Genomic DNA, 20,597 nt, shown 5'->3' with positions numbered 1-20,597 from the left:
CCGTGATGATAACAACCAGAGACACAGCAGTTTATTTTCAACAGAAGTCACGAAGCTGCAGGGTAAAATACATACGTGATTTTAGGTCTGTGTAAAAGAGCAAGAGAGATTGCAAAAGCAGGAAAATATAGGCATATAGTTTCCCCAAACACAGTGCAGATGCCAGTAGGTCAGAAATTCTCATAGACGCATTCAAATATTCCTTCCCCTTGCGGCGTTGCATTCTCCATCTGTAGGAGGAGAGTGGGAGAGAGGTCAGGACAGTAGCATCCCCATTAACTCGAACAGCTCTTTATCAACATTATTGGTAGATATAGGTCTACTCATATCTATTTTGGGGAATAGAATATAGTAGAAAAATAGAATACAATTAAATATAATATATCTGGAATGACAAAACCAAGGCTTTAGTGATTTATATTTCCTGGTTAGTGTATGTTCACACTGACCGATTCCTTTGACTTTCTCTTTACTTTTCCTTTCCTCTGGACAGATTCACGGTTTACTGCTGCTGCTGGTGCTCCTGGGGTCAAGACCTCATAGACAGATGCTGGCCGAGACTCTAGACTCTGAGAGAGGAGGGAGTTCCGGGTGAGACACATTCATTCTTGTAGATCACATAGGGCCTACAGTGGATGTGGAAGTTAATCAAAACAGTGGATCTTTGTTGATGATATTCTTTTGATGACCCACACACAGCTTTGACATGTGTCAAGGTCATTTTTTTGTTGTGGTTCAACTCGTAAAATCAATGTGATATAGTTACAGCAAGTCAATGGAGATAGAGAGACATGCTTACAGCGTAAACTGGAGCAGAGGCAGCTGCATTCACTGATGTGTTACCGTTCTCCTCCTCCTCTTCATTCTCCCCTCTATTCCTTCCGCTTACTCCACTACTGGTACTTCCATTCTTCAATATAAATTGACCCCAGAAATCACAAGTTAACACACACACGGACTGATAAAATGACAACATACCAACCACAACAGAAGGGTACAAAAATATACAGTGTTTCAGAACCTCCACCAAACCTTTCTCAAATCTCTTACCCATTGGCTTTTGAACACGTATATGGAGCCGATCACACTGAAGATGAGGAGGCCTGTGGTAAGAGCCCCCAACACGATAAAAAGGCTGAAACCAGAGTAAGACTGCCGGTACCCCTCGTCTGAAAGAGAGACAGAGACAAATACAGAGATACAGAGATACAGAGACAATAAACATAGTACCATTAGAGTTTGTCCAGTGTCAGTCAATGGCTGAACACTTTGGTTGGAAGTAGATTAATGTCAAGTGAGAAAAAAAAGAGTTAGAGGGCTTTTTATTTTCATGACGACAATCATGCGTGTTGTTGATGGTGGCGTACATCTGACATTCAGCTGACATCTACGGTATTTGTACCAAAAAAGGTCCCTTTTAAAAAGGGATTGTGTTTTCACTGTCACATCAACAATTCCTGTTACTCAACATGTGGACAACAGAAGTTTCACTAACTGACTAACTGTTATCTTTCTATCATTCCTTCATTTTATTCTTCTTCTACCACACACTCACCTTTCACCAGAAGGGTCCAGAAGATCTCCACATTTTTATACTTGCAGTTATACTCTCCTGAGTATGAACTGTTATATGCTGTTATTTCCCAATTAAATGTTCTTGTTTTTGTTTCAGGAGAAAAGAGAATACTCCATTCTTTTATCTTCTTTTGTTCTGGAGGCCCAGAGCAGACCAAGTTGCTGGAGCTCTGATTCATTGGGATGGTCACTTTGGGTTTGTAAAGGACCGTTTCTCCTGCCAGAGCCACCCTGATTCTGTCCGGCATGGAGATAGCTGGGTTGGCTTCTAAATTACACAGGGGGATGTAGAGTAAGGCTCAATCTGACATCGAAGAACCAAATAGGCAACTTACTTATGTATTGATTTGCAATACTTTGATATAGCCCGCTAGAAATTCATCGATATACAATGTTGATGAGAAAAGACAATTCTGTAAATGATAACAGGAATTTCTATCATGACATTTCTAACTTCTAACATGAAAAAATGACTTTTAACAGTATCATGGTATTGGTATTTAAATGTTTTGTTAATTAAATACCCTTACCTTGAGCCTGATTATTTCCCAAACACATCAGTACACACAGAACTTCAACCATCCAGATGTACATTTTGAAGAGACACCAAAGGTTTCGTTTTTCCCCCTCTGTTTCTATTTGTTTGTGGTCACTTGAGATAGGAATACCTGTATCAGTATTGGAAGGATTTCGTCGAATTTCCCAAACCGTGTATGAGTGTCGCTTCAAGCCTTTCCCCTGTTCAGATTGCCCAGAATGTGTATTGTCTATATCTGTTAGTCTTGGCCTCAGAGAGGTTGCAATACTGGGGTTCCTGTTTTGCCCTGGCCACTTCCTCAAAGTATTAATTCATGTGAGCCTTGTAAAATCCCCAAGCATCAGAGATAGAATGACCAAGATACTGTACTGATCTAGGAGGCATAGACTATAAAATAACAGATACATAAAAAAAATATAAACAGATTATGAATGAAAGCATGAAGCATTTAGAGCAGACAGGGAATGTCCAAAAAGTAAAGTTATTACAGTATGTACTCTTGTGTATGTTTTGTTGTGATACCACAGGCAGCATTTACGTATGTTATTATTGTGTTTGTTACATCACTCACCAGATCCATCCCAGATGCAGTGTTAAGTTTCCTCCACTGTGAGACAGTGTTGGAGAGACCCAGAGTTAAAGTTCAAACCACACGTGAGCACTAAATGAGAGTCTGGCGCTTCGGATGAAAGAGAGAGAGAGGGGAAAACATCTGAGAAAGAGAGAATGGAATTCGGGGAAGGTGACAAATTGTCTATGTTAATGCAAACCAGGTGAATGTACATCCGTTTGACTTCTCCTCAACTAAAGCCCTCAGTCAGTGTGGAAGGAAGAACTGCACAGCATTGCAACACCTCTGCACATGCCTATGTCTCTCCACCTCTTCCCTTCTTCCCTCTCTCTCTATTCCCTTCTTTTACAAACTCTTTCCCCTGTTATCCCCCTTTCATTGGCAGAGCTGGAAGCCAACTCTGACCTCACAGCAGCCACTGCACAAAAACAGACTTAGAGAGAGAGAGAGAACAGAAATAACATCTGGATACCAGTGAATAAAAATTATGTTCACTCTATTTCATACCATTCCCCCTCTCCTTATCTATCTCTAACTCCCCTCCGACCTTAAATCACTTTCTTGCATTCTTTTACCTGGCAGGGCAAATCCACTGTCAACAGTATGGAAGGTATTCACCTGGATTTGGTCAGTTGATGTGTTGGACTGAACTTGGACGATAACCAGAGCTGGATGAAATGCGTCATCATTTGAGAAATGTGGAGAATTTGCTGTTATACTTTTGGGTTCTTGAAATAATGTCATAGCTCATATAGGATAACAATCATTCTTTACCTCCATCTGCATCAAAGAGAAGGGGAAACAGAGGGGCGGGGAAGGGGGAATGACAGGAAGACTCAAAAGAAAAGTGAATATGAAGAGAACACGTACGTCTGGAAACAGCTGGAACCCAGAAAGAGAGGGGGAGAGAGAAAGAGGGAGAGAGAGAGAGAGAAGAGAGAGTGAGATGTGTACGCTCCTCAGTCCTCTCACAGTTCACAAATAAAGAGTCCTTAAGTGGGTCCGCACTGCCCAGCCGCATTCTCCTGCTAATCACATTACTACTGCAGGGACAGAGAGGAAAAGAGAGGGAAGAGGAGACCAGGGCATTGGAAGAGCGGAGAAAAGGGGAAATAATACTTCAAATAAAGTGAAGGCACCAAGTTTTATTAAGTGACAACTTGGACCTGCTAAATTAAACCTAATTCCCTGAAGGTGTAAGTATTGTTTCATTCACTCATTTAAAACACGCAATGTACTTCTCATCCAGCAAATGCTTTGGTTTGTTGGCCTTGTTTCAGTTGTTGGTGGCACTGTTGTTTTACCGTTGACAATTTAACTGGGATACATACGGAACCTTATCTTCCTGCATGTGTCTAATTTGTCTGTTTGGTTCTTGATATGTTTATTGAAACAGCTCCACCATATTCAAGTTTCACGTTTCAATGTTTACTCACCACCTGCACAGGACACCACAGGTTTAAAACAGTACGGTGAAATTCTTACCTTGAGAGCCCTTAACCAACATTGCATTGATAACAATATACTGTAGATAATAATAGAAAATGTAATAAAAAATAAAATTAAGAATAAAAACCACACAAGAACTACAATGACAGTTAAAGAAACAAGAATGTAAGTACATACAGGTCAGTACCTTATTCAAAGTGCAGGGATACTGGAGTGGTAGTATATACAGGACAGTACCAGTACCTTATTCAAAGTGCAGGGATACTGGAGTGGTAGTATATACAGGACAGTACCAGTACCTTATTCAAAGTGCAGGGATACTGGAGTGGTAGTATATACAGGTCAGTACCAGTACCTTATTCAAAGTGCAGGGATACTGGAGTGGTAGTATATACAGGTCAGTACCAGTACCTTATTCAATGTGCAGGGATAATGGAGTGGTAGTATATACAGGTCAGTACCAGTACCTTATTCAATATGCAGGGATACTGGAGTGGTAGTATATACAGGACAGTACCAGTACCTTATTCAATGTGCAGGGATACTGGAGTGGTAGTATATACAGGTCAATGTTAGTACCTTATTCAAAGTGCAGGGATACTGGAGTGGTAGTATATACAGGTCAGTACCAGTACCTTATTCAAAGTGCAGGGATACTGGAGTGGTAGTATATACAGGACAGTACCAGTACCTTATTCAATGTGCAGGGATAATGGAGTGGTAGTATATACAGGTCAATGTTAGTACCTTATTCAAAGTGCAGGGATACTGGAGTGGTAGTATATACAGGTCAGTACCAGTACCTTATTCAAAGTGCAGGGATACTGGAGTGGTAGTATATACAGGTCAGTACCAGTACCTTATTCAATATGCAGGGATACTGGAGTGGTAGTATATACAGGTCAGTACCAGTACCTTATTCAATGTGCAGGGATACTGGAGTGGTAGTATATACAGGACAGTACCAGTACCTTATTCAAAGTGCAGGGATACTGGAGTGGTAGTATATACAGGTCAGTACCAGTACCTTATTCAATGTGCAGGGATACTGGAGTGGTAGTATATACAGGTCAGTACCAGTACCTTATTCAATATGCAGGGATACTGGAGTGGTAGTATATACAGGACAGTACCAGTACCTTATTCAAAGTGCAGGGATACTGGAGTGGTAGTATATACAGGTCAGTACCAGTACCTTATTCAAAGTGCAGGGATACTGGAGTGGTAGTATATACAGGACAGTACCAGTACCTTATTCAAAGTGCAGGGATACTGGAGTGGTAGTATATACAGGTCAGTACCAGTACCTTATTCAATATGCAGGGATACTGGAGTGGTAGTATATACAGGTCAGTACCAGTACCTTATTCAATATACAGGGATACTGGAGTGGTTGAGGTGGGTTCATACATAAAATGGGACTGGTAGTATGATATACATGTAAGCAAGGCTGAAAAGTGACTGGTAGCAGAACGGGAGCCTGGAGAACAGTCAATGTCTCGGGTGACCAGAGTCTTTGGCAATTTTTTGTGCCTGATATGGCTTTTAAAGCTTGTTTCTTGTAAGGATAGGTGTTAATTTGTATATTCCACTCTCCCTCTGGTCAGGTTCCAACTGCAACACGAGACCCTCTTATGAAAGCATTTACAAGACTTCTTTCATGAGTCATCATCTAAGATATCCAGAACATTCCAAGTGATTACCAATCCTTCTCAGGGTCTCCGTTCTGGGTATAATCCCCTTCCTGCTCTTTACATAGCCTTGTTTCTGCAACCAATACAATACAATCAAGGTCTTCAAACTGTTTGCTGGTTGGTTGGACACATGGTCATTCTCCTTCTATCACGCCACTGTCCTGAAGACACAGGCCCCACTGTCCCTCACACAAAATAGATTTTCTTCAGGCTTTGACATAAACTAATTGAGTTTGCTCAGTCCAACAGGTCATAAGACTGTCCGACTCCTGTCCTTACCACAAATGAATGGCTATGTTACCTGTTTCCAGTCACAGTATTGAAAACATACTTGTACATACTTTGAGAGACTTTCAAAGACCCATAGGTAATATAGAGGGTTTCTAAGATGACCTATACCAAACCAACATGTGAACATGCACGTGGATCTGTTTTCAACTCTTAAAACTGGGCCACGGAGAGACTGTTGGCAGCCTTGTGTGGAAAAAAAAAAGTTTTCTTCACTCTCTCTCTTCCTCTTTCTGATTCTTCTCTCTGTCTCTGACTTTCCCTATGTCTTCTGAATGTAATCAAATTGTTGTAATGTCACAGTGAACTGATTTTGGCTAATTGGCAGATATTTTTTCAATCATTCTTGTTGTGTTTTCCTTTTCTTCTTCATAAAGGGCTGTGTCTTCTCATCATGGCCCCTGAAACTGTGATGCTGCTGCTTCTGGCTGCCATGGCGACCGTGGCCCAGTCCGTTGGCGAGGAGAACGAACTGGATTATGGGTACTGGAACTACCGGGAGGGAGGTGAGCTAGTAAATAAGAACATCCATCCAGCCTACTCAGTTGACGTCAAGGAAAGCAAAAGCAGAAGTGAAAAAGACAGGTCTTTCATAACAACGTCTCTTCTTCCTTTCCTCTGGGGTTGGGGTTGCAGCTGAGAGTGTGAACGTGACCACTGTCCGCAGTGTGACCAGAGTCCTGGACGTCTGGGGAAAACGCATCTTCAACGAGATCAAGACCCTACTCCACTCTCAGCCCAGCACCCTGCTCCCTGACTACTCCAGGTAGGAGTACCAGAGGGACATCCTTACTGTGGTATAGGTCAACAGAGAGTGTACAAATCCATTTTACAGTACTTTCAGAAAGTATTCATACCCCTTGACTTATTGTTGTGTGTTGTGTTACAGCCTGAATTCAAAACAGATTAAGTACATTTTTTTCTTCCCCATCTACAGACATTACTCCATAATGACAAAGTAAAACATGTTTTTAGACATTTTTGCAAATGTACTGAAAATTCAATACAGAAATACCCCATTTGCATAATTATTCACACTGAGTCAATACATGTTAGAAACACCTTTAGCAGCGATTACAGCTGTCTTTCTGGGTAAGTCTCTAAGAGCTTTCCACACCTGGATTGTACAATATTTGCCCATTTAAAATTCTTCAAGCTGTCAAATTGGTTGTTGATCATTGCTAGACAACCATTTTCAAGTCCTGCCATAGATTTTCAAGCCAATTTAAGTCAAAACTGTAACTAAGCCGCTCAGGAACATCCACTGTCTTCCTGGTAAGCAACTCCAGTGTATTTTTTACCTTGTTTTCCGTTATTGTCCTGCTGAAAGCTGACTGTCTCCCAGTGTCTGTTGAAAAGCAGACTGAACCAGGTTTTCCTCTAGATTTTTTCCTGTGCTTAGCTCCATTTCTGTTTATTTTTTTATCCTGAAAAACTCCTTATCGATTACAAGCATACCCATAACATGGTACAGCCACCACTATGCTTCAAAATATGGAGAGTGATACTCAGTAATGTGTTGTATTGGATTTGCCCCAAACACAACACTTTGTATTCAGGACAAAAAGTTAATTTCTTTGCTACATTTTTGCAGTATTATCTTTGTAGTGACTGGGTGTACTGATACACCATCCAACGTGTAATTTAATAGTTTCACCATGCTCAAAGATATTCAATATCTGCATTTTTTATTTTACCAATCTACCAATAGGTGCCCTTCTTTGCGAGGCATTGGAAAACCTCCCTGGTCTTTGTGGTTGAATCTGTGTTTGAAATTCACTGGGGTACAGAGAGGAGGTAGTCATTTAAAAAATCATGCTAACATGATTATTACTCACAGAGTGATCCATGCAACAACTGTTGCGCTATGCTATTCAGCGGTTGCTGATGACAAATATACCGGATCCGGGATGGGTGGTTCTAAGAGTTAAGAAAATGTTTACCCCTTACTTATTAAGGCTTACCCTTTTCAGCTTCTCATTTGTAATTCATTTGCAAAAATGTCTAAAAACATAATTCTACTTTGACATTATGTGGTATGTGTAGGCTTGTGACCCCCCCCCCCCCCAAAAAAAAATTGAATCCATTTTAAATTCAGGCTGTAACACAACAAAATGTGGAAAAGGTGAAGGGGGTTGAATACTTTCTGAAGTCACTGTATGTCTCTATAATGAAGATGTAGGCCTATGAAGTTATTTAATCTGTCCAACAATGTGTGAATGACATTGCAGATGGATGTTGCTAAGTTCCTGTTTTGACTCTACAAAATATTGACCAGTGCAGATGAATAATTTGAAGTTACTGTCCAGGTTCTTAAAGTGTGATTGATTGCCAGTTTGAAGTGCCCGTTGCCAAGTTACTCTTTGTGTCCTGCAGGGTGCGCCCTCTGTCCGAGTCACTCAACGATCTCTTCAGGGAAGTCACTCTGCTGCACAGGCGTATCACGGAACTCACCCATCGCCTAGCAACCCTGGAACCATTCCTCCGTCGCCACGGCTACCGGGACGAGGGGGAGGAGGGAGGGGGTGGCGGTAGCAGGGCTCTGGCACCTCGGAGCATGAGAGGTGGCGCAGCGAGACTGACGAGGTACACCTTGAAGAAGGCGGTCCCTGTGAGGGGGACTAGGGTGGTGAGGAGGAGGAGGGTGAGAGTATACAACAACGGACAAGTTAGGATGCTGGAGAGTGAGAGATAGCGGGAGGGACTGTGGACTACGGAGGAGTGTGACAGTAGGAAAGTTAGTGTTAGGGTTCTAAGTTCAGTGTGAGGTCAAAGGTGAAAGAGCGAGAAATTAACGAAATAGAGTCTGCAAATAATTATAATGTATCAACATCTTATATCTATTGTAGAAAGTTGATGTAAAATGTATGTATTCTCTATCTCTGCTTCCTTGTTAACAAAGATGTGCATCTGTAGTTGTTATGTGTATCAACCCATGAGAGAGCAATGATATATTCATTAAACAAACTCATCAAGTCTCAACTGTCTGATCATCTCATACAGAACTAGCCAACTGTGGCTGCATGGCCATGAGAATAATTCAGTCATTTGCATGGAAGCGTGATCATCATTAGATTCAAAACCAACCGCCACACAATTGATTTTAGAGTACCACATTAACAATCCACAATAGAACAAAATGCTACTATTGGAGAGGATGTTGTATGCCACATTGTTATGTTTTGATATCTGACTTTAAAGGGTGACTCCCTATCCTGTTATTCGTTTGGGACTTTGGTGTTAGAGGGATCTGTGAAAGTTTGTAGATCTTTTTTTTCCGTTAGCTGTAGTCACAAAGGGTAATACTAAAGCCAGCTGGTATATATACTGTGTGTGTGTGAGTGTGGATGTGTTGTGGGCATAAGGATCGAACTTTGTGCCCTCATTAAAACTTTGCCAAGCGTTTCTACAGCAACCGTTCCTTCTCTCCTTTCTCTCCTCTCCTCTTCCCCGACTCTTGCTTGTCATCCACAGAGCCGCAGTATAAAATGTTCCGTCTTTCTCATTCCCTCTTTCCCAACCTGCCTCTACTTTCCCATCTCTGCTTGTCATCCTCCGTTGTTTCTCTCTGGCCCTGTTTCTCTCTGGCCCTGTTTATACCTGGTTCTAACATGCGTCCTTTTTCCTGATCTTGTCCACATTCTGATTGATCCCGCATTTTTAGACAGGTTTACACGATTAAAAGACGCATTGTGTAGACCATTCTGGGCAGTGAAACCACTTAAATCATCATTATACCGGCCTCTAACATCATTGACAGGCTGCATCATTGACTTATGCCACCAACATGTCTTCAAATAAATAACTTATTATTAGAAGGAATAACTGTGAAATAATTTGCATACAGGGATGGATCAGAAAATTTGGTCACAATGCAGACACAAAAATGTATGCACAATCAGAATGTTGACAAGATTCGGACACACAACCAATGTCAGCACCAGGTATAAGCGGGGCTTCAGTCTTTCATCTCTACTTCTTAATCTGCATTCCATCCCCCATTTCTCTCGCTCTTGCTCTCTCCCTCTCCCTCTCTCTGACTTTCCCTCTCTCTGTAGATGTTCGGCTCAGGCTGTACTTTCCATTTTGGTATTGTATGTTGATTCATTTTCCCATCCAATCCACTAAAACAGTGAGACTATACAGTATAAATCCTCCACTCTCCCAGTCTCTTGAAAAAAGAGCCAGTTGCTAGGTAACGGTTAATTGTCAAGTAGTTATATGTGTTGCAATGGGTTCTATCAATGTGTTCTATCAATGTGTTCTTGTTCTATCAGTGTTGTTTATAGCACTAGCTAATTATTTATCTCTCAATGACATAGGATCATAGCAGAGATATTGAATTATACGAATATAGACAGAGATATGCTTTACCAAAATCTCAAAGAGGGTTTTGTGGATGACTGGTTTCTTTAAATATCTCCCTTGTTGCTGGTCAGAGCTCTTTCAGAAGAAAGAGAGGCAGATAGAGAGTCTCAGGAGGAGGATTTGGAGTCTTTCAAATTTTGTATACAATATCCTACTGGTTCACTTTTTATCAGTGTGTCATTCGTCACCTTCCTCTCCGTCTGTCCTGGCCTACAAACCTGCCTCTCCAACATCTTGAGTAACCTCAATCTCATTTCAGTGTTCTACTTGTGAAAGAAAAAAAACAGACAGAAAGATACAAAAATGAGAGAGCTACGGAGAGACAAGATGAAAGGTAAAAGGGGACGAGTGGAACGGGAGGATGGACAGGTGTCCTGGATGAAAGTGACTATACAGCAACAGGATTAAAGAGGAGGAGTGACACCGGCCAGTTAAATGACAGATGAATCTGAGAACACTTGAAAAGGCCCTGCACCTTTAAAGGGGCAATCTGCAGTTAATACATGCATTTTTGGACTTGATGTGTACCCATTGATTCTTGAAGAACATAAGTTACGCCTCATGAGCTGTTGTACCCCACCAGAAGCCAAAATATAAGCTTGTTTTACTCCAATGTTTGTAAACAAATTACATTTAAACAAACACTATATAGAGTCAAAATATGGTTACAACTATAATATTGATATCATGGCTGGTAAGTCCTTGCATCCATCCATAGCTCTGTCTAGGAAGTTGCAAGTGGTTACAATTCTCCAGCCCCATTATAAAAAATAAAACAAACTAAACAGGGGTGGGGAGGACACTTTTCTATTGTTTTAACTGCTGAATGGTCCTTCGAGCCAGATAATTCCAATATATACAAAAACATATACATTATCATGAATCGCAGACAAATGAGAGACCATGAATGAATGTTGAAATCTGTTTAGAGGGGAAAAATAAGAAAACGTAGGAATTTCACAAATGACATGATTTCATGTTTATTTTTATTAATACTCAACACTTTGTTTTGTACAAAGAGACAAAAGAAGAATATTTCTTAGCACTTATTTTCACATCGACTGTGTTTAATTATCCTCATTTTAAATTTTATTAAATATTTAATCACAATTTTTATTATTCTTTAACACATGTCATTTCTTCCCATACAAAAATTAAAGAGTGACTGAAATGTTTAGTCATATATACATTTTCACAATCTGTACAGTTCTAGAAATGATTGTGTTATAATTTTCTACTTGGAAACACGTAAATTAAAGGGTTGCCAAAGAAGACAAATTATAACTTGTAAAAATGTAGTAGAGAGTCATGATGTTGTGCTTATGTAATAGCCACTAATGTCATTACCATTAGTTGTGTAACAAAAACAAGTGTGTATGCCGGTCTTTTACCAAATTAAAGTGAAAGGAAATTCATCAACTTGCTGTAAAAATAGTCTCTACTACTTTAGGTGTGCACTCTTTCAACAAATTACAAGCTTGCACATTAATGGCCTTTAATTTTTTATAAAACAATTTTAGCAGGGAACCTTCAAATCAAAGATGTCACCCAAAAGGTTCGTACTTTCAGCCATTTTGTACACTTTTATTAAAAGTCTGCTAGAGGGAGGTAAGTTATTTACATACAGCACTACAATGCAGAACATCAGTCAACAGTTCTCTCTTTCGCGCTTTCTTTTCCACACACACACACACACACACGCACACGCACGCACACACACAGAGGTAATCAAGCGCATGTACTGAGGCACATACAACAACAGAAAGAAAGAAAGAATGAAAGAATGAAAGAATGAAAGAAAGAAAGAAAGAAAGAAAGAAAGAGAGAGAGAGAGAGAGAGAGAGAGAGAGAGAGAGAGAGAGATAAAGCAACTTACTGAAGAAAGAGAGGTTGTAGGGAAAAAACAAGCAAATACATTGAAAATCAAAGCTGGTTCATCACTTCATAAAAACGTTATACCAATACACAGGCATTTAATAATACCAATACCTTCACCTCATTCACAGGCATTTAATAATACCAATACCTTCACAGGCATTTAATAATACCAATACCTTCACCTCATTCACAGGCATTTAATAATACCAATACCTTCACCTCATTCACAGGCATTTAATAATACCAATACCTTCACCTCATTCACAGGCATTTAATGATACCAATACCTTCACCTCATTCACAGGCATTTAATAATACCAAGACCTTCACCTCGTTCACAGGCATTTAATAATACCAATACCTTCACCTCATTCACAGGCATTTAATAATACCAATACCTTCACCTCATTCACAGGCATTTAATGATACCAATACCGTCACCTCATTCACAGGCATTTAATAATACCAATACCTTCACCTCATTCACAGGCATTTAATGATACCAATACCTTCACCTCATTCACAGGCATTTAATAATACCAATACCTTCACCTCGTTCACAGGCATTTAATAATACCAATACCTTCACCTCATTCACAGGCATTTAATAATACCAATACCTTCACCTCATTCACAGGCATTTAATGATACCAATACCTTCACCTCATTCACAGGCATTTACAACCAAACATCAAGAGGAGCAGAGAAGCCTGAACCTCTCTTATTACACTTCTTCTGGTTCCATAATAAATCTGTTGAATCTATTTATGTCGTAGTAATTATTCCCATTGACAATTCTGTTGACTGAATTTGAAATATTTTAAAATTACAACAATTTTGAGAGCAACATTCTATTTGTCTTTTTACAGAGACAAACACACACCAACAAAGATCAGAATCAATTCAATTGATTAAAAAGTCCAGATATCATTCCCAAACACCCACTTTTGGGATAAAATAGAGTCTAAGTAAAAAAGGGAAAATAAAACAATTCCACTGATGCATGCATGTCCTTACGAACACATGTCCTTATACACTGACTCAATATCATACACACTGACTTGTCAGTCATGAAAGAAGGAAAAATCTTTCCAAGTGTCAATGGGGATGTACAAGTATTGATCAACTAATCAATAACACTGATTGTGCTTAGATCGTACAATTTGGTTTGGCAAAATGACAAATCACTTAGCAACGTAATATTTTAGACAGCTATAACTTAAAGTAATTAATAAATAGAATAAATAAAATGAAGATATGGGGGGGTCCTAAATTGTATATTACAACAATTACATGGAGGTGAACACAAATACAGCGTGGACCTGGATATCTGTCTGTGATACGTTGTGGCTTTGAGGTCATCTTCCATGGACATGAGGTTGTCATTGATGGAAGCGACCCAGAGACATTGGCAAAGGCATGATTAACAAACCACTGGACTGGACAATGCTTATAGAATAGGGGGAAAATGGTACTTTCCACACTATGTGGAGATTCAACGTTTTTTTCCCCCATTTTAATCATGGCATCGGTTAGCTTTTCTCTACCTTCCACCAAGTACCTTCCAGGACAGTTGTGAGGACTATTTTCCAAAAGGAAAATACTGTCCAGTGCCTTCAATCACATTTGTAAATTCATAAGAGATTTGCCCTGATAGATGAAAAGTGGTTGTTCTGGTTGAAATATACAGAATTATTCAAATAAGGTTTTATTTTAAACGCAGAGATGAAGAATTCTTGCTAATACTAGGCTAATGGTAATCATGCCCTGGTCAAGTACTCAAGCTTTACAAACGTTATTGTCCTTTTATCCTTCTTATGTATCAAGCCATCGATGGAAGTTGCCAAAACATTCCATAATCATCTTCGGAAAAACGTTGAAAGTTTACTGAGATTTACTGAATGTTACATCCAGGCTGTCTTGTGTGTCCTGCATAAAGCAATTGATTTGTTTTGGTATTCACAAGGAAAGAAAAAAAGCTAACAAATAGTGAAATAGCGATTATTCTCCCCAATCCCCATATCAAGTGACCACCTTTAGTGATATCTGAGTTATCTCAGAAATTCTAACACATTCTAAGTAAGTCAAACATGCTTAGTGGTTTGATCAAGTCCTTGACGTGAATTAAGGAGTGACATACTGTATACAGTACAGTAGCAGTACAGTGATTGGGTGAAAGTAAATGAATAAACCAACTGAAACTTTCTTTCCTCCCTGTGTTCACAGCACACCACTCCCCACCCACCCCCCTTCTAAGAAATGTGTCTCGATAATATAGCAGCAACAGCTTACTGCCATGATACAAAATGAAATGAACTAACACGTCCTGCTGTCCGTCTCTCCATTCCCAGACCATGGTCCAACATTCCATCAAGACCAGATCTTAAAAGTAGACAACTGTCAAGTCCAATTGAAACCAACTCCATTCAATCACTTCCCAGCAACATATAGGCATTCAAGGGGAATTACAAATATTTAGCAAATACTGCATCTATGCCAAGTTAAAAGTAAATAAAAAAAAAACAATATGAAAATTATAATAAGTGTAAGTTATAGTTTACATTTTGGGTATATAAGGGGGCCTTGTGATATGTTGGTATTTAAAATATGAAATCTAATGATTTATGGAAAGCTAAAGGGTGAGATAAGAGCCTCTTGACTAGCACCCGAGTGAAACGAGCAGAAAACAAAATCTTCCATGATGCAACTATCTCTCCTTTCAGGTGGGTGGATCTCGTTGAAAGCAAAATCTCAACTAAGCGGCTTCTCAGCGAACACGATAACCACTTTATGAATTACTAGTTAATAACTGAATTGTCTACAGAATGAACACCCTTTCTACCGATAGGAGGAGGAGTCTTCATATCTTGATGATCGTAGTGGATTCAGTAAGGCACATCCCGCTCGGTATCTGAGATCACCACTACTCCCGACGTACTGCCAGGCAAAACAAGAAATCTAAACGGCAAACCAGTATGATGCCACATAAGTACTTTCTCCTTCACTATAAGATGTCAAGTATATGGAAAATGTACTCAGCAAATCATGCCTTTCACATACAGTATACTTTTTCACAGCACACTCCAAGAACAGAAAATATGGATAATCAAGAATTAAGAAGAAATCTGAATTACCTACTAAGTGTTGGTACTTGAGTAACATTTCTTCCTAACAAATAGTCTATTAGTCTCCTGTAATATGGTGGCCTAGCAAATAATTAACAACAATACAAATATATAACAACATGAACTATTAAAAAAAAAAAAGAAAACGAGCCCAAATGTTAAACAATATAATTATATTCAATAATATCATTAACAACATTATCAATACAATTATTGTTAGTTTACCCTGTTACTTCAAGAAAAGTATTTGATTTTTCATTCATCTGATTGTATTTCTGATAGCTAAGCAAAACGTTAGTTTTGGTGTAAGGAACAGCAGGCGAGCGGAAGAGAGGGAAAGATAAAAGAGGGAGTGAAGAAGGAGAGGAGAAACGGAGGAGAGGTTTCTCTCCTCCTCCCTCACAGTCTCAGAGTCAAGCAGCAGAATCCGCTCATTTCCTCATTAGAAGTCGTGTCGCTTTCTGTTACCCTTGACAGTTCCTTCACTCTCCTTCACTCTGTCCGCAGTGTCCATTGTCCAACTAACCTTCCTCAGTTAGAAATATGAGAACGATGTACGCAATGTAGCGTCTATTCGTTCTCCTCAGACGGAGAAGCAATTATCCTGTTCTCTAGCTCCATCTCTTTCTTTCAGACGTCAGACTCGATGCTGGAGAGCTTCTCGTAAACGTGGCCGTTGCTCGAGCCATTGAAAGGTGTCTGGCCGCCCTGCCCCACCAACCCTAACCCCCCGTCCCTGACCGGCAGTAGCTTGTTGCCTCCCAGTCTGGGGCCATGGTGGTTCCCCATGGGCCCCCCGAACCCTCCCCCGAGACACAGATCATTGGGGAACCTGGGGGTCACGTTGGACATGACCCCCGTCGTGGCCGACGCCGGAAAATATGAAGGCACCCCCATGGAGCCTCGGAAGTCCCCGCGGCTGTTGTTGAGGAGATGCTGTGGCGGTTGTTGCTGTTGCTGTGGAGACATTTTGACGTAGTACGGTTTGCCGCCATGTAATAGACACTGGTCGTCGCCGAAGGTTGGGATGAAGGGGTTCTGGGTCACCTTATCTGGGTAGAGAGATTTAGACAAGGAGTAAGTCCCGGCCCATTTGCCACTACCGCCCCCACCACCTCCACCTCCCATCATTCTTCTATCCCTGTCCCTCATGTCTTTCTCCCCCACCGACCGACGGTGCAACCCACCTTCGCCTCGGTCGCCTCGGAACAAGCTGAAGGAGGAGCCTCCTTTCGCCCTCTCCCGCTCACTACCACCCCGGCTGAAAAAGGAGGGACTATCTCTGTCCCTCTCCGCGTACTGGGCAAACATTTGGGCGTACGGGCTAACTCCCTCCATGTAGCGGTCTTTGTCTTTCAAGCTCACGCTTCTGGGTGGGAGGAGCTGCCCCCCTCCCCCTCCTCCTCCACCTCCTCCTCCACCCCCGCCCATGCGTCCGCCACCCCCACCCTTCTGCAAATCCACAAACGTGTCGTAGGAGTGTTGTCTCCGTAACACCCGCCCACCTGGCCCTAGCTTCCTGCGCTGTGCATGACTTTGTGATTGGCCAGCACCCCCCGCGTCACCACTCTTCCCCCCTCCACCCCCCATCTGGCTAAATATGAGGTTATCTTCACTGATGTCATACAGGTTGCCTGGTTTCTTACACGACTCGCACCGTTTGCAAGAAGCAGAGCTTGGACGACTATTTCCCCCTCCGCCACTAGCGCCCCCACCCCCTCCTCCCCCTCCGCCACTAGCGCTCCCATGCATACAGGTGCCCCCTCCCCCATGGTGAGAAATGGACTTCCCTCCTCCTCCCCCGCCACCACCACCACTGTGATTCCGACACTCCCAGTCACCCCCTGCTATGCCTCCACCCCCCACTTCAGACATGTTCTTCTCCCAACACGTGTGGGCCTGTTGCCCTGACGACCCCAAGCCCATTCCTCCGACTACGTCACTTTTACCCTCTGACTTCTTGGGTTTGTTACCTTTCAGGAAATCCTCCACAGGCACTAGGCTCTTACAAATGCCACTACCACTACTACCGCCAGCGACTCCTCCTCCCCTACCGCCCATCGGACAAGGCCCGTCGGACACATCCACATGCTCCCACTTGGCAGAGCCCTGCTTGGAAAGGACCTGCTCCGCATAGAACTCCCTCAGATTTTCTTTGTCGCGGAATAAGTAAGGTGAAGAGTTACCCCCTCCTCCTCCACCTCCTCTCTTCCGCTCAGAGGGGACCAGGGGTGGGGAGGCCGAGCGGTGTCCCAGGGGCCCGCGGGAGAAGTGGTGGTGGACGGTGTGATGGTGGGCTCGCCTCCGGTAATCAATCTCGTCCTGCTCCCGTCTGGATTTGGCTGAGGCGGGCCTCTTTTTCAAGCTGTCCCTGTACTGTTTACGCCTCTTGGCGTTGCCCTCCAGATTGCCATAGGTGATGGTGTGTGAGGAGATATCCGACACATCATCGCCCCCCGAGCCCCCGCCACCCCCTCCTCCTCCACCCATGCAGTACCTGTCGTGACCACCCCTGTCGATAAACCCAGAACTGGACGCCCCGCCTTTGAAGGAGAACCTCCCGTAGAGGTCGTTCGACTTGAACTGACCCCCCTGCTGACCGGAGCCTGAGGCCGAGGCGTGGCCGGCGATCAGGTCAAACTTATTGGTGTTCCTGTGAGTCAGGGAGGCAACGCGGGGCTGTGTGGTGAATATGGGAGCTACCCCTCCCCCTAAACTGTCACAATCAAACATCCCTCCCTCCAATGAACTGGTACTGCCTACGCTACTCGGCCTGTTAGGCGGGGGGCCGGACATACCCAGAGCCAGCCCAGGTCCCGGACCTGAGTGGTGGTGCAGGTAATGGTCCTGGTACAGGTTGTTGTCCTTCAGGGGCAAGTTGCCAAAAGTCCTCTCCACCTCGCTGATGTAGTCGCTGAACATGTTGTCCTCAGGCAGGTAGGGCGGCGGCAGGGCCTTGCGCTCTTGCAAACTGCGCCGGTGCTCGGAGACGTCGTAGATGCTGGGCGACTCGCCACGGTGGTGGCCACCGTAGTCCAGGGCGCCGTGCGTGTGCGGCGAGCCGTTGACCCCCGGGATGGCGGTCATGTCCTTGGCTGTGCGGAGCAGTCGAAGGATGTTGGAGTGGGTGTTGTTCATGTTCATGTTCATGGTGGCCGATGGAGAGTCCATGGCCGACTTGTTCTCCTCGATCTGGACCCCGTGGATACAACTCCAGATGCCCTGTTGGAGGAACAGATGAATAGGGGGGATAGAGAATGGTAGAGAAACAGGAGGATAGGGAGAGAGAGAAAAACATGGGGAGAGGTGGAGCAAGTGAAAGAAACCAACACAAAGACAGATTGACAAAAACATAAATAGGGTAGATTGGTGGACGAGCATTAGAAAGCGGACGGGAGGTTGAAAGGTGAAAAGAGATGAGAGACAAAGAGAGAGAGGTTAATGCACTGCAGTGTTTCATCTGGCCACCTTGTTTACACACTATTAAACAGTAATAGTGGTGAGTTGATCAATACGTTCTCCCTGGGGAGCACACAGAGCTTTGGCCCCTGCAGAGGCTCAGAGCCTCTCCTCTCTTCCTCTCACTCAGACCCAGTGTTGGAGGGCAGATCAGAGACTTGATTGATAATGACAGGAGCGCCGTTAGCATCTAGTTTTGACAAACCAATCAATAAGTTGATTACTTTAAATTCAGCTGACAGCACTTTTCCTGGGGCAATCCAACCCCCCTCTCGTAAAGACACTGAAAGAAAATGAATCATGCAATATTTTTTTTTTTTTTTTTTAATATTCTGCAAAATGAAAGGCAGGTGTGGTTTTGTTGAAATGTTACGTCATTATCTGGTTGTGATTTTGGCATTGTGAGGACAGTAATTCTAAGAGGTGACACCTGCCAACAAATCAAGGCATGTATGTTAGGATCAGCGCTGGGGGTTGGCGTTTCTCATGCCATTCCAGATTTTAAAAAACTAAATATCATTGCCTGCCAGTGAAACGTGTGTCACTGTTCATCAGGGGCGTCATGTCAAAGTCACTCCTCTCCCCTGGCCCCCTGAATTCATTCTTCTACTCTTTCTTTGTGGCTTTTTTTGTCTTATTTTATCTCCATTGCCTCCTGGTCGCCATGGTGAAGCTTCTCCTCCAACGGGACTTTCTTTATCTGTCTACGCATGTCCACACAATCCCTCTGTAAAGGTGATAGGACAGAGGTTACTGGCACATCTTTCCTTTTGTGCTCCTCTGTTCCTTCTGTTCCCCTTTAATGTTTTTTTATCATTCTTTTTTCACGGACAGGTTTCCTTTTCCTCGCGTCGTAGGTTATCTGTCCCTCTCATCATATGCCCTCTCTTTCTTTCTGTCCCCTTCTCTCTCTCTCTCTCTCTCTCTCTCTCTCTCTCTCTTTCTCTCTCTCTCTCATCACCCCTATCTCTCTCTCTCTCTCTCTCTCTCTCTCTCTCTCTCATCACCCCTATCTCTCTCGCTCTCTCTCATCACCCCTATCTCTCTCTCTCTCTCTCTCTCTCTCTCTCTCTCTCTCTCTCTCTTTCTCTCTCTCTCTCATCACCCCTATCTCTCTCTCTCTCTCTCTCTCTCTCTCTCTCTCATCACCCCTATCTCTCTCGCTCTCTCTCATCACCCCTATCTCTCTCTCTCTCTCTCTCTCTCTCTCTCTCTCTCTGTCTGTCTGTCTGTCTGTCTGTCTGTCTGTATGTCTGTATGTGTGCAGATTGGTTGAGCGTGATACTTCCTCTGTCCCTCCACAACTGGAGCACTAAACCAAGCATAGAAATCTGTAATAGACTAATATCTCTTGCAGGCGACAATAATTAGACGAGGGGTAGTCTGTAATAGTGTAGAGGGTGAAAATGAACGCTGTAACGCAACTGCCAAATAACATCAACACCTGTACGCTTGAACCAATAAATACTGAATTTGTATTCTATCGAAGCTCTCCCTACACGTAAACTATTTTATGTACTTTGAATAAAACCATTATTGCTGTATTACAGTGTAACTATTGTCGAGCTCCCAAAAGAGGAAGGATACAGTAGAGAAAACTGCTTTTTCAAAATGCTCAAGAGGATATAAGAAAAACCTTTCGTAAGAAGTTC

The 20,597-nt window shown here is 42.6% G+C and overlaps 3 protein-coding genes across 6 annotated transcripts in view; 1 reads left to right on the top strand and 2 right to left on the bottom strand.

Moving 5' to 3' along the window:
• Positions 1 to 3: 3 nt before the first annotated feature.
• On the bottom strand, positions 4 to 2,466 carry LOC149975678 (uncharacterized). Of its 2 annotated transcripts, none has more exons than XM_090204514.1 (6): positions 2,106 to 2,466; positions 1,556 to 1,843; positions 1,051 to 1,169; positions 800 to 910; positions 450 to 569; positions 4 to 230 (listed from the first exon to the last, which is right to left on the bottom strand). In XM_090204514.1, exons 1-6 carry the CDS (start codon positions 2,167 to 2,169, stop codon positions 171 to 173), a joined length of 762 nt encoding a protein of 253 aa, XP_090060640.1. In that variant the 5' UTR covers positions 2,170 to 2,466; the 3' UTR covers positions 4 to 170. The 2 variants fall into 2 exon arrangements, with proteins under 2 accessions (XP_090060640.1, XP_090060641.1); XM_090204515.1 differs by having other exon boundaries at positions 2,244 to 2,385.
• A 1,060-nt stretch (positions 2,467 to 3,526) lies between these two features.
• Positions 3,527 to 9,097, top strand: LOC149975677 (uncharacterized). Of its 2 annotated transcripts, XM_090204517.1 has the most exons (5): positions 3,527 to 3,880; positions 5,741 to 5,863; positions 6,493 to 6,621; positions 6,752 to 6,881; positions 8,492 to 9,097. In XM_090204517.1, the coding sequence occupies exons 3-5, from the start codon at positions 6,510 to 6,512 to the stop codon at positions 8,808 to 8,810; spliced, it is 561 nt and encodes a 186-aa protein (XP_090060643.1). In that variant the 5' UTR covers positions 3,527 to 3,880; positions 5,741 to 5,863; positions 6,493 to 6,509; the 3' UTR covers positions 8,811 to 9,097. The 2 variants fall into 2 exon arrangements, with proteins under 2 accessions (XP_090060643.1, XP_090060642.1); XM_090204516.1 differs by lacking the exon at positions 5,741 to 5,863 and having other exon boundaries at positions 3,599 to 3,878.
• A 2,358-nt stretch (positions 9,098 to 11,455) lies between these two features.
• Positions 11,456 to 20,597, bottom strand: part of LOC110495101 (glutamate receptor ionotropic, NMDA 2B) — a 110,745-nt gene continuing 101,603 nt past the window's right edge. For both annotated transcript variants that reach the window (XM_036949373.2, XM_090204513.1), the window contains one exon: positions 11,456 to 18,708. In XM_036949373.2, the coding sequence (XP_036805268.2) occupies positions 16,117 to 18,708 (2,592 nt within the window). In that variant the 3' untranslated portion in view covers positions 11,456 to 16,116. The remainder of the gene's footprint in view (positions 18,709 to 20,597) is intronic.

The sequence above is a fragment of the Oncorhynchus mykiss genome, chromosome 17, assembly GCF_057628025.1.
Source record: "Oncorhynchus mykiss isolate SJ-2025 chromosome 17, ASM5762802v1, whole genome shotgun sequence".
In the NCBI taxonomy this organism is placed as follows: domain Eukaryota; kingdom Metazoa; phylum Chordata; class Actinopteri; order Salmoniformes; family Salmonidae; genus Oncorhynchus; species Oncorhynchus mykiss.
This window is presented reverse-complemented; position numbering and strand designations above follow the sequence as displayed.